The 13307-nt window shown below is 45.3% G+C and overlaps 1 protein-coding gene across 1 annotated transcript in view; it reads right to left on the reverse strand.

The window, feature by feature from the left end:
- The window catches only part of TECRL (trans-2,3-enoyl-CoA reductase like), a 79453-nt gene that overhangs the window by 25212 nt on the left and 40934 nt on the right, over window positions 1-13307 (reverse strand). The window contains exons 3-4 of the mRNA XM_054383171.1: window positions 9836-9880; window positions 6676-6779 (exon numbers count right to left, since the gene is read on the reverse strand). Of these exons, the coding sequence (XP_054239146.1) occupies window positions 6676-6779; window positions 9836-9880 (149 nt within the window). The remainder of the gene's footprint in view (window positions 1-6675; window positions 6780-9835; window positions 9881-13307) is intronic.

A 13307-nucleotide genomic window follows, 5' to 3' on the forward strand; every position in this document is an offset into this window, starting at 1 on the left:
ATCATAGAGTGGTGTGGGTTGGAAGGGACCTCCAAAGGTCATCTAGTCCACCCCTCTGACTGCAGCAAGCAGGGGTGCCCTCAACTAGATCATGTTGCCCAGAACCCTGTCGAGCCTCACCTTGAATATCTCTAGGGATGAGGCCTCAACCACCTCTCTGGGCAACCTGTTCCAATGTTCCCCTATCCTCATGGCTCCCCAAGCTCAGTTCAGTGAGCAGTGCAGCAATTTGCCTCTTTTTCAAACCCATCAATACTCCAAAACTGCTTCCTGTCACGCTCATCCCACAGACTTCATGGGACTGTTCCCTGTTTACAAGACCAACTGAGTGACCTCTGCCAGCTGCAGTCAGAGCAGACTGCTCTTCCCTTGTTCACCACCCGCTCACACCCAGAGCACAAAATAGACTCTGGCACTTCCCTGCTGTGGACACCTGCTCTACATAACCACAGTGCTTCAAACAGAGATGTCTTGGGCTTCTTGTTCATTTTCCACAGTGATAATTTTGCTTGCCAGCCAGAAGGGAGGGGAGATCAGTCAGTGAAAGTGTGGATTTTCAGATTCTAGAGATGTTCCCACATCTCTAAACTGGACAAAATCTTTTTATCACTGGAAAACATGAAATGGAGCAGGCCTGCTGCCAGCCTCAGTATTTTTTTTGTAGACATGGCACTATGGGATGTGGTTTAATGGCCACAGTGATGTTGGGGTGATGCTTGGACTCAATGATCTTTAAAGTCTTTTTCAACAAAAACCTTTCTATGCTTCTATGACTTTAAGGCTCTCAAACCTATTTAAATAATCCCTAATTTTAGATCACAATTACAAAAAAAAAAAAATACTTACTTAAGTACTTTGTTTTGGGGTTGAAATGCACAAACCTAGAGGTAAAATATATTTTTCACAGTTCTAGGCTGTTTTCTCAGTTTTATTTTGAATCTTCTAGTAGCCTGCCTGGATAGCAACTAGACAACAGAAGCAGGTAAATCAGAAACTGTAATCAAATGAGGAAAGCTTTAGCAGAAGACTGAATTTGGGCAGGAAGAATGTGTTTCAATTTCCTCTTGACCACCAGAGCAGCATGAATTCATAATGTGAAATGCCATCCATGTTTCGTCACTTGCCACACTGCAGTATGTACAAAGAAGGCTCTGCCAAATGTGTTTAGGCCCCAAATTGGACTGAGATTAAAAAGAAAATCCATCACTCCAGTGGTGGGAATTTCAAACACCCCTGGGATTACAATCTTTGCCAGAAGCTTATGGAAAAGATCTCTAAACTCAGCTTCCATCATTATCTCCCAGCATCAGTCAGCAAACCTCAACTGTCTCCTCCAGGCAGGGTGAAAGAATTGGTAAATCCTGTGCAGAAGTAAATTGTCTCTTTCAGATAATATTTGGTTTATAAAAAAATGAAGGCAGAGTAGAGAGAGAGAGCTCTAACAAAATCCATGATATTAAAAAACAGATTCTGATTTCCCCATGAATTGCTTTCTAGAGATGAGCCTTGAGGCCTCATCTCATCTAAACTAGCCAGCTGAGGTTGGGTTGCTACCTACAATATCTCAGGAAAGGACTTCATTCTCAAAAGAGATTGAGAAGTAATTGTTCCAGTGGAGAACTACCAATCTCTAATGCCAGTTTGTCCTCCCTTCTTCCTGAGAGCTTGTACAATTGCTGAAATCTGGTCAGTCCGTCCCAAAGCTGTAGTGTAACCTGAGCCCATGGGGTATCCACAGCACAAAACACCAAAACTCTTTCAGCCACTGTATAATCATGTTTTAAGAAGGCTGAGGATGAGAAGGAAAGCATCCTCTATGCAAAGTGGCAGCCTCTGACAGAAGGACCAGCTAGACAACAGGAAAAGACAAACCCTTTAGCTACCATGGTGAAATGTGACAAAGCCTATAAATCAGAGATTATGCATAGTCCAGAAAGGAAGCTGAAATTTCTTGATTGAGAAATATGCTTCTAGATTTAGACACCCAAACTGTTTATCTGGGAACAGAAAACAGCATCATCTCTTACTTTAGAATATCCCTGGAGAGGGTACTCCTCCTGGGAGGTGGAAGTGTGTACCACTTTCTCCTTTAAAAACCACAGCCCTGTCCTGGTGTAAATCCCCAACATTGGGGGTCTTAGTGTTCTTGATCCTTGAGTAAGCAACTCAGAGGGGATCTCCACTGAGATGACAAAATTCCAGAAGCCTATCTCTCATCTTAGTTTTCCTCTAGACAGATCCCTGCCCTACGCACTGACCTCTGGAGAGCCAGCATATCTCAGAGTGCTGCTGTGTCTATTCTTGGAGTTCAGACCTGAATGTGTCCTTTTGTACCTCAGCTATCACTTTGCTGATGAGATAAGAATGTTTTTACTCTGTGCCTTTTTTATTTAAATGTCAGCCCTTTAAATCAGAAGCATCCCTCACTCTCTGCAGAAATTTGATAGAGCAGAGAGAGGGATGGGAGCGCTAAGGACAGTAAAAATGGCATTAAAATTACACACCCTGTGCAGAAATGTTTTCTTAATTGCTATTGTTGGAATACAAACATCCATGAACTTCTTTCTACTGCTATAGACTAGCTGCAATGAAAGGCTCTTGACTGTTTAAATAGAATTGTGGAAGCATTGGTTTGAAAAGACTGTCAAGATCATCAAACCCAACCATTACCAAAATCTGCCAAGTCTGGTGCTAAACCATGGCCCTCAGCACCACATCTCTGCAGCTTTTAAACACCTTCATGGATGGGGATTCAACCACCTCCCTGGGGACTCTATTCCAGTCTTTTGAGAACCTGTTCAGTGCAGAAGTTTCTTCTAAACCTCCCCTAGTGCAAATTGGCATGGCAAGGAAGAAGATGTCTCCCACGGATAACTGAGGCAGTTTAGAGTCTGGACACAGAGTGGGATGAGTGTTCAGAAACTCAGAGAGTCAGCTTTCTGCTCATGCAGATTAAATCACTTAAAAATGCCACTGCTGGCAACATCAAGGCCTCATCAAAACTGCAGCTGTTTATAATGGGATATTAAGCTTTAGTTATGGTACTGTCTCAGGCTGCATAAACCACCAGTAATGGACACAATAAATAAGATTCTTGCAGATTACTTGCTTGTAGCAAACAGGAGGCTGCTCCCAGTTTTGCTTTGCAAGGCAATTCTACAGTTGAGAGGTGGTGGGATGGGTTGAAAGGGAAACAGGACCCCAACTAGGTAATCAATGTGGCTCCAGTAGGTGTTAATTAGTAGGGAAAGCAGTGGGATAAAGCCTCAGCCATGGTAAATTAGCAGAACTCTGCCAAAATAGGTAGGTGACAACTATGAACTGCTTTAACTCCACAGCAGTAAGTTTCTCAGCACTACTGAGAGATTTGGGTCCTGTTAGTAGAACTGGGAAGGATAGATGGAGAACACATTCTTATTTGTAGGGACTGAAACCTGTCAGAGTTTGTGCTGCTAGAGACTATCTGCTCCCTGGAGAAACAGACATGCACCTGAGCTTGAGCAGGTGAAATGGACATGTGACCTTACAGTGCTAATCCAAAAGGTGACTACCTCCAGAGTCAAGGGCATTTCTGCCTGTAGCATCCACCTTGCCTGTACTGCTTAGCAGACAAGGAGCTGTAAATAGCAGTGTCTTGCAGTTATGCTTCCTAGCCCACAGTGACCTACTGGAGAGAGGACCCAGTACTATTGCGATGGTTCGAAACTGTCTTTTTAATTTTTTCTTTGCAAAGTTCAAAACAGAGAAAGTGGAAGAGTGTAAATAAGTCACTATTGGGTGTAAGAAAGCAAAATAACGATTGTTCTAAACACTTCCATTGGATAGATAGAAATGTTTAAGAACTATTACCCAAAACAAAGTGGGGAACTCTGCACATTCTGCGTTCGGCAGTGGGGGCAGTTGCTGAGCTGTCTGGCTGCTGTTTCTTCTTCTCTTCTGGCTGAAGATAACACACTGACCTTGGCAGCTAAGTTAACAACTTTCTGCTTAACTAACTCTGCTTCTCTGTCCAGGGGGGTCTGGGGGGAAGCTCCTGGGAGAGAGAGAGGCCCCTTTGGGAGGGTCCCCTTGGGGGGAAGCAAAGGGAGATAGGTTGTGCTTTTCTGTTGATTGTATATATTTGTAAATGTTGTGAATTTTGTATACTTGTACATATTCATTGCATTTCATTGTAGATTTTAGACTCTGCTTGTAAATACAGCCTTCATTTGCTTCCGGACTCGGCTAGCCTGGTTATTGTCGGTGGGGGGGGAATTTCAGCTCACACTGACACACTTTTTATTTTTGGTGCCCAACGTGGGGCTCAATTGCTTGTATGATTTATTTCTGCTCAGATTAGGAAGCAAAATGAAGCTGTTTTGGATTCTGAGTCATTCTATTTCATCTGTTATCAGTGTGATTGTCTACAGATGGGCTGTTTCCTGCATGATAGACAAGATTGTGAGATATGTGGCATATAAGTCATTTCTTTGGGTTAAGAACAAGTTACTGAATGTTGGTGAATTCTGTTGTGGTCTTATTGGGCTAAGAAGCTATGGTAACTCAACTATGGATCTGCTAGCAGACACATTTGAGTTTGTTACTCCTCTTACAACTACAGAGGGTCTTTGGAACCAGTGGTACCCTAGATATCTTGTGCTAGCCTTAATTTTGTTGCTTCTTGGAATAATCATATGGCTACTGATAGCACTGTGTCAAGAAAGACATAAGGCTACTTGCTCTTCCAACTCTGCTGTGAATGTGAAAACCAAGCCAGTGAATTTGGTGGCCACTGTAAGCAGAAAGCGCAAAGGAGCTGCAGGAGGAGATGCAGATGCTGCAGGAGATGGTGCAGATGGAGATGAGGGTCCTTCTACTCAGGGTCCCTCTCTTAAGAAAGATCCTTCTGGTGAGGAAGAGAGGGTTAGCCTTAAAACTCTGGTAGACCTCTTCAGACCCCACATGGATGATGGAGATGTAGGTCAGGATGTAGACCCTGGTAGATTAGCAACTGCTGGCAGAGCCTCTGAACTCAAGGAAATTCAATGGAGGATTACAATAGGATCATGGGAACAAGCGGAGATGGAAATCTGCAGTGTGGAGCCCAACGCGCAGAGTTGCAGAAGCGAGAGATGGAGAAGGAGAATCCAGTCAATTCGCAGAGGTAAAAGCTGTCCAGCTAGCTCTTAACGTAGCTGAACGTGAGAGATGGCCAAAGCTTTATCTCTACACCGACTCGTGGATGGTAGCCAATGCCTTGTGGGGTTGGCTGAAAGACTGGAAGAAGAATGGCTGGCAGAGGAAAGGAAAGCCAATCTGGGCTGCAGATCTGTGGCAAGACATTGCTGCTCGCATTGAGAGAATCCCAGTGAAAGTGAGACACATCGATGCTCACATTCCTAAGAGCAAAGCTACAGAGGAACAACAACACAACCAGATCTAGCTGCAAGAGTTTCCCAAGTGGACACAAACTCTGCCAGCTGCTTAAAGATCCAACACTCAAAAGCTCCATCCATACAGTCACAGCTGAGGAAGGACAGTGGCTTGTCAGTGGGTTTTGTGGTCACCTCACATGAGCAGGGTGGGATCTGTGAGCTACCTAGGGCAAGAATTTAACAATTTGGCCTCCAGCCATGATGGCACTTAGCAAAAACTCACCTGATTAAAGCAAGCAATTAGCACTTTTTTTTTTTTTTTTTTTTTTTTGCATCATCGCTTTTGTGGCTTTCAGAAAGTGCAGTTCTTGTCTTACTCATGTTTCTCACTTCAGAAACTGAGAGATTCATGACCCAGCAGACAGAGGTGGGGTGTATGTTACTCCAGCTAATGCTGACTGCAGCAAAAGCGAGGTTGGTCTAGTTGTGAGACTGCTTTCAATTCTGCTACTTAATGCCTGTGGCCAGACATTGGAAAAGTCTCCTCACCTCCCATTCCTTCACTGTCCCTTTCAAACCATGCTGTCTTCTGGCTTTGGGCTGTGAAAGAACTGAATCTTTCACTTCTTGCTTGCACAGATGAGCCAGTAAGGTTACAGTGCCCCACAGCCCCATGTGGGTGGAACATGTTGCCTCTCTACCATCACCTTAACCTTCCAACAAGTGCTTACAGGAAAGTAACTGCTCAAGCTGAGGCCATGGTTCAGCACAAGACAGATATTGCTGCTCACAGCAAATGCTGATGTTCTACAAAGACGCTCAAAAGTTCTGTGACTCCTCAGCCTTGTTGGGCATCTTCTGCCTGGAGTCCTTGACCTCACTGCTGTCTCAGAACTGTTTGTTGGATGAGCAAAGAGTAAGACATTCCTACCCAATAATTTTCCTTCATTAGTAAAGGATTACCAGAAATCCAGTTTTTCTTTTTAATATCCTTCTACTTTCAAAGCTGAGGAACCTTGCAGCCAAATGCATTTGGCTACAACTGCTGCACAGGCATACAAACCCTAGATAAGCTAAAATTGTTTTTAACAATTGATTTATTTTTTTTCTCAGGCAATATTGTTATGTCTACTTTCTAATCTTTAATTGGATGTTAGAGTTAGCACACTGCTAACTTGGCTCACTATCCATGTAATTCTGGTTTGACTGCTGATAATTACACCATTTGACATAGGATAGCTGAGGAACTTGGAGCAACAGGATGCTAAGACACATTGTCCATTCAGACACATCATGCTGAGTATTACAAGAACATACGTACTGTGGTCCAACCAACTTGCTGACCCAGGTCTGTAAAATACAGTGTAATGATGGAGGAAACAGCAAGACTTTGGATGTTAATGGAATCCTTCAAATAGGGCCCATCTGGAAAGGAAGGGGAAAAAAAAAAAGAGGAAAGAGGCATATTGGGTTACAACTACCCCATGAATGATCCAGCTGCCCAGTAGAGAGAGAGCTGGGAGTGTTAGAATCATAGAATTGTTAGGGTTGTAAGGGACCTCAAGGGTCATCTAGTTCCAGTTCTCCTTGCTGTGCCATGGGCAGGGACACCTCACACTAGATCAGGTTGCTCAGAGCCACATTCCGCCTTAAAAATCTCCAGGGATGGGGCTTCTACCACCTACTTGGGCAACCTTTCCCAGTGTCTCACCACCTTCATGGTGGTGTTGATCAACAGCTGGTTGAAGGTGAGCCAGGATGTGGTCCAGGTGGCCAAGAAGGCCAAGAGCATCCTGACCTGGGTCAGCAATAGTATGACCAGCAGGACCAGGCAAGTGATTGTTCCCCTGGACTCCGCACTGGGGAGGCCACACCTCAAGTCCTATGTTCAGTTTTGGGCCCCTCTCCACAAGAAAGACATTGAGGTGTTAGAGTGGGTCCATAGAAGGTCAGCAAAGCTGGGGAAGGGCCTGGAGAGTAGGTTTGGTGAGGAGCAGGTGAGGGAACTGCTGTTCTTTAGTGTGGAGAAAAGGAGGCTGAGGGGAGACCATCTAGCTCCCTACAACTCCCTAAAAGGAGGTTAAAGCCAGGTGGAGGTTGGTCTCTTCTCTCTAGTAACAACTGAAAGAATGAGAGGAAATGGCCTCAAGTTGCACCAGGGAAGGTTTAGGTTGGCTACAAGAAGAAACTTGTTGGCTGAAAGCATTCTCACAGATGGGAACAGGTTGAATCCCCACCCCTAGATGTGTTTCAAAGAGGCAGAGATGTGGTGCTGAGGGCTATGGTTTAGCACCAGACTTGGTATGGTTAGATCATGGTTTGGCTTGATGATCTTAAAGGTCTTTTCCAACCAAAAAACTTCTATGAGATGAGCAAGAGGCATCCTCTGGAAGGCTTGGCATAAAATGTGGGCTGCCCTGCTAACAGGCAAGGTGTGGGCCCAACTTGTATTCTGATATATTTAGATGTCTTGGTACTTATTGTCCAGGTTAGCAACTTAGAGCATTTCTCTGAGAGTTATTCTCCTCTGATTTTCATAAAAGCATGAGTCTGACAGGACCCTGGGCAGCAGTGCATACCAACAGCTGCACTGCCATCTCTGCTAATCTAGACCATTAGAGATGTGCCATGCAGGCACACAGACTGCATAGAGCACCTTTTGCTTTGCCCTGTAAGACTGATGGCTGTCACACAGCATCCCTCTCACTGCTAGCTTTTGCTGAAGCCTTCGCATTCTCAGGCTCTTTCACAATAGGTGACACCAGCATGGTGAATGCAACTTCTTGGGCAAAGGGCCACAGCTCCTCTGTAGGCTGTTGGACCCCAGCAGACCAGGTCTGACTGAGCATTTTCACAGTATTCTGAGGCATCTGCTTCCAGCCCTGATGTCTCTACAGGCAGAGACATAAAATGGCAGAATATGTTTCTCTTTTATTTACAGAGGCAGCGATCTGGATAGCAACAAACCCCAGCAGCCACTGGCATAGAGTGTTGTCATGGATGCAGCACTTCTTTTCTCTTTTACGTTTTATTTATCATCACAGAATCATAGAATGCTTTGGGTTGAAAGGAACCTTAAAGATCATCTAGTTCCAAACCCCCCACCATGGGCAGGAACACCTTGCACTAGCCCAGGTTGCTCAAGGCCTTGTCTGACCTAACCTTGTTCCTTTCAGTATGTGTCATTGACTCTTTAACTCAGTCAGGCTGCTAAATTCCACCAGGTGGTGAGCCCTTGTTTTCTAGAGCTCTGCAATGCTTTGTTTCTACCAATAAACTGCTGCACAGCCTGTGGCAGCTTCATCTCCCACTGCTACATCCACCAAGAACTGTTGTACTGGCACAGGTAAAGAGGCTGCCTCCTGTAACCAGTTGCAGCTCCTGATGAGGCTGTGAGCAAGTCTTAAAATGGATCATGCAGTGAATGAGTGAAGTGAGTGAATGGTTTTCAAACTGCCTTGTCCTCGCTATTTGATCATATAGTATCTTCTGAAATTATTTTATTCATTGGACATGAAAAACAGTAGATTCCAATTTGATGGGCCAACACCAACCTCATGAAGGTCAACAAACCCAAGCACAAGGTCCTGCACATGTGTCAGGACAATCCCAAGCACATATAGAGGCTGGGCAGAGAATGGATAGAGGGCAGTCTCAAGGAGAAGGACTTAGGGGTGCTGGGTGATGAGAAGCTCAACATGAGTCAGAAACATGCACTTGCAGCCTAGAAACCAGCCACATCCTGGGCTGCATCAAAAGCAGCATGGGCCACAGGTCAAGGGAGGGGATTCTGCCCTTCTGCTCTGCTGAGACCCCACCTGGATTAGTGTATCCAGCTCTGGAACCTCCAACACAAGAAGGACATGAAGCTGTTAAAGAACAGGTCCAGAGGAAGCCACAAAGGTGATCAGAGGCATAGAGCTATGAAGGCAGGCTAAGAGAGTTGGTGTTGTTCAGCCTGGAGAAGAGAGGGCTTCAGGGATACCTTAGAGCAGCCTTCCAGTCTTCAGGAGAGCTGGAGAGGGACTTCTGACAAAGGCATGGAGTGACAGGACGAAGGCTTCAAACTGTAAGAAACTGGATTTAGATTAGGGATTAAGAGGAAATTCTTCCCCATGAGGTCAATGAGGCACTGGCACAGATTGCCCAGAGAAGTTGTGGAGGCTCCAAACTTGGAAGTGTTGAAAGCCAGGCTGGATGAGACCTTCAACAACCTGGTCTAGCAGGAGGTGTCCCTCCCCATGGCAGGGGCTTGGGACTAAAAGATATTTAAAGTCCCTTCCAACCCAAACCGTTCTATGATTATTTGTTGATGAGAAAGCTAGTAAGATAATCATTGATACCAGCTAATGAAATAGTCTTACCAGTTCACCCAATAACATGAAGAGAGAGAGCAGTGCTGTTAGGAGAAGAACTGGCTGGAGGATTAGTAAGGATTAGTAATACATTAGATGTCTTTATTCAACCACAGGGATACTTACTGCGTTCCAGTTGCAGGCCAACGCGGGAAGGGTACCACTGGGGGCCTGTTAAAATCACAAAGCATGGCTGTTTATTTCCTGGTGGAGCATCTAATTGCTCTTTCTGTTAGCAGTCATTTTAGCTGATAGCTACAAACGTGAGATTAAGAAAAAGATTTTCTTTTGGTCTCAGGTATACAAAGAGAAACACCTCACACCCACATTAGAGAAGAAATCCTTTTTCCCCCCTTGAGTACTGGAAGGACCAATCTCAGTGCTGAATGTTTCATCAGTGCACCCAAAATGAGCATGTGCATACCACTGGGAAGTATAAAGATGAGTCTGTCTATTGCTGTATTTGCCCAAACTCCATTTTGAATGTGTCAGTCTTGCCCCTCCCTTCAAGATGATGCTTGTTCTACATTCTGGTGCTAACAGGTTGGTCTTTTCTCATTTGGGAGAATGAGATGTGCAGCTGGCACTAGGTCTTACTCATGGATTAATAAGGCAAATAGACACATAAAAAGCAGAGGCTCTAAGGGAGCTAGCACTGGCTTACACAGGACTTCGTGATACCTATCAACTTACACATCTTCCCTAGAAGCAGATTTTTGAGTGCTCTAGTGTAAAGATTGCTGCTAAATGAACAATAGCAGTTGGCCATTGTCATTAGATGCCCTGTCATGATTTTGGACTGAGGCCTTGTCGGGTTCCAGATCTCTGGCTGGATTTGTTTCCCAGTGTCAGGGCAAGTGGCAATGGCCACAGGAAGACTGCAGAAGGGATCATGGCTGTTCAGATTGTTGCCTTGCCCAGCTCATTGTGGGGTCTGTAAGAAGAGGTGGTGCCTCTACAGCTGTGCTGGCTGAATGGACAATGTCATAAAAGCCTAGAATGGTTTGGAAGGGATGTTAAAGATCGTCTACTTCCAATGGCAGGGGTCCACTAGACCAGGTTGCTCAAGGCTCCATCCAACATGGCTTTCAACACTTCCAGAGTTGCAGCCTCCACAATTCGTCTGGGCAACCTGTTCCAGTGCCTCATCACCCTCATGGGGAAGAATTGCTTCCTAATGTCTAATCTCAATCCAGCTTCTTCCACTTTGAAGCCATTACCCCTCATCCTGTCACTCCATGTCTCTGTCCAAAGTCCCTCACAATATAAGCACTCCTTTGCATCACAAAGACCTGGTATTTTGCTTAATCCATGCACACATTAGTTTGCTGATGAAGGTTTTTAGGGCTGACCTGCAGCAGCTTGGGGAGACCTTACACAGCCCATGGTGTTAACTGGGATGTAGAGTTAGGAATGTCTGGCAGAGGAAAGTGAGGGAACAGGTGCACCATCACCACCCCCAGCCATTTCCACCACATTTGTCTTTATTTCCTTCGTCACACCTCAGGATAGCTGATAGCCTGAGACCATTGACCTAATATCACAATCATGGCTATTAAACCATGTCCCAGAATGCCACATCTACACATTCTGGACACCTCCAGGGATGGTGAGTCCACCTCCTCCCTGGGCAGCTTTTTCCAGTGCCTGACCGCTCTTGCAGCAAAGAAATGTTTCCTGATATCCAACCTAATCCTCTTCTGCTACAAGTTGAGGCCATTTCCTCTCATTCTTTCACTTCAAACTAAGGAGAATCTTACAGGACTTGAAAGTTAGCCCTGCTCTGAGCAGGATCCTGGCCCAGATGGTTGCTTCTACATGAACTGTATTTCATGATGATGATGAGAGCTTGTTCACCCACCAGCTGCCAGCTAGAGGCGAAGGGGAACTGTGCACAGAGTGCACTGCACCCACTGTGCAGTGGCACCCAGCAGACTCTCATTTCAAAAGCACTTGGTCTGAGCTTTGCTGGCAAGAACAGACATTAGATGAACCCCATGAACCAAGGCTAATAGCAGGAGGTGAGACATCCATCAAGCAAGTTGCAAACATGTTTTTCAAGGTACCACAACAATCTGTGGCTATTAAAGATAACAAAAAAGAAGATTGGGAAAGAGCAGCTGTTTGACTTGTCAAGGCAGAGATGATTTGCTCCAGGACAGCAGATATCAATAGTTATTTGGAGCCCGAAAAGCAATGTACTTGTGTTAAATTGGAATCTTCCCCCAGCACCTCCCCCTTCATATTCCAGTATGTTTCAATAAAAGCCAATTTACCTGATCCTCTGGCAATGCTTTTTAGGTATGGCTCATCATCTTCACAAGGGCAAGCAGAGGTTGTGCGTTTGAGCACATCATCCCCATTGCCAGTCCTTCAGCCTCAGTGCACCATCACACTCAAAGATTTAGACTGATGGGAATGAGCCTTTGCCACTGCTTCTCTGCAGTGACCTTCTTGTCACACTACTGGGCTTTTCTGGTTTCCAGACCATCCTTAGGATGTTGTGTGTATTTTCTTGGAGGGACCCAGACATCCAAAATCTGTTAGGACATTTCTTCTCAGATCTGCTCTGGGACACACACACTAGCTAATGTCAATTGGAAATTCTATGCAAATAGAGTGGGGGACAAAGTCTGAACACATCTGTTGTTAAGCACATTGGTTGGGAAGTCTGAGCATGAGAGTTTCCTACTTGAAATCTTTACCTGAATCAGAATTTGGCAAGGCTGTTCCCAAGTCTTAGGTGCTTGAGGACCTAATACAACCTTCTAGTACCTGAAGGGGCCCTGCAAAAAGGATGGAGAGAAACTGCTTACAAAGGCCTGTAGGGATAGGACAAGGGGCAATGGTTTCAAACTAGGTTTAGATTGGATGTAGGAACAAGTTCTTTACCATGAGGGTGGATAAATATGAATGGGTTGCCCAGGGAAGTGGCTGAGGCCCCATTCCTGGAGGCTCAACGTGGCTCTGGGCAGCCTGATCTAGTTGAGGATGCCTCTTCTTACTGCAGAGGGTGTTGGCTTTGGAGGTCCCTTCCAACCCAAACCATTAAAAAAGAAAAAAAAGAAAGAATAAAAAGGAGGTCCTGCAAAACCCAACCTCACTGTATTCCTCTGGAGGTCTGACTGGTCTGCTCTCCCAGCCTGACAAGACTCATTTCAGAGAGAGAAAGCCCCACACGTTCCTGGGCATCAGAGATTTGCTATCTCACCACTTGGTAGCAGTCAGCCAAGGGGATCCTGGCCCCACTTGTTACCATTTACCTGCCTGCTTCCTCACTGAGTACTTTCCACAGGGATCCTCCAGAGCTGACACTAGGGCAGCTCTGGATTTCTATCTAGCAATTCAGGAAGACATTCCAGTCCAGCCTGGCTCTGGCAAACACACATTCATGTCATTCCCTGGGAGGAGAGCTCTCCTTTCTTCTCAATAGCGAAAAGAAGCCAAACACAGTGACTATTTATCACCTCTGTTAGCTCTTGCTACTGCCTGTCAGAATAAAGGGCTTGATGGCTCTCTTGGATGCTTAGAGACAAATCATCTTCATCTACCTTCAGCAGGAGTTCAGAGCTGCATGTGGAGAGTGCATGTTCCCAGA

This window comes from Indicator indicator, chromosome 8 (assembly GCF_027791375.1).
Source record: "Indicator indicator isolate 239-I01 chromosome 8, UM_Iind_1.1, whole genome shotgun sequence".
Lineage (NCBI taxonomy): Eukaryota > Metazoa > Chordata > Aves > Piciformes > Indicatoridae > Indicator > Indicator indicator.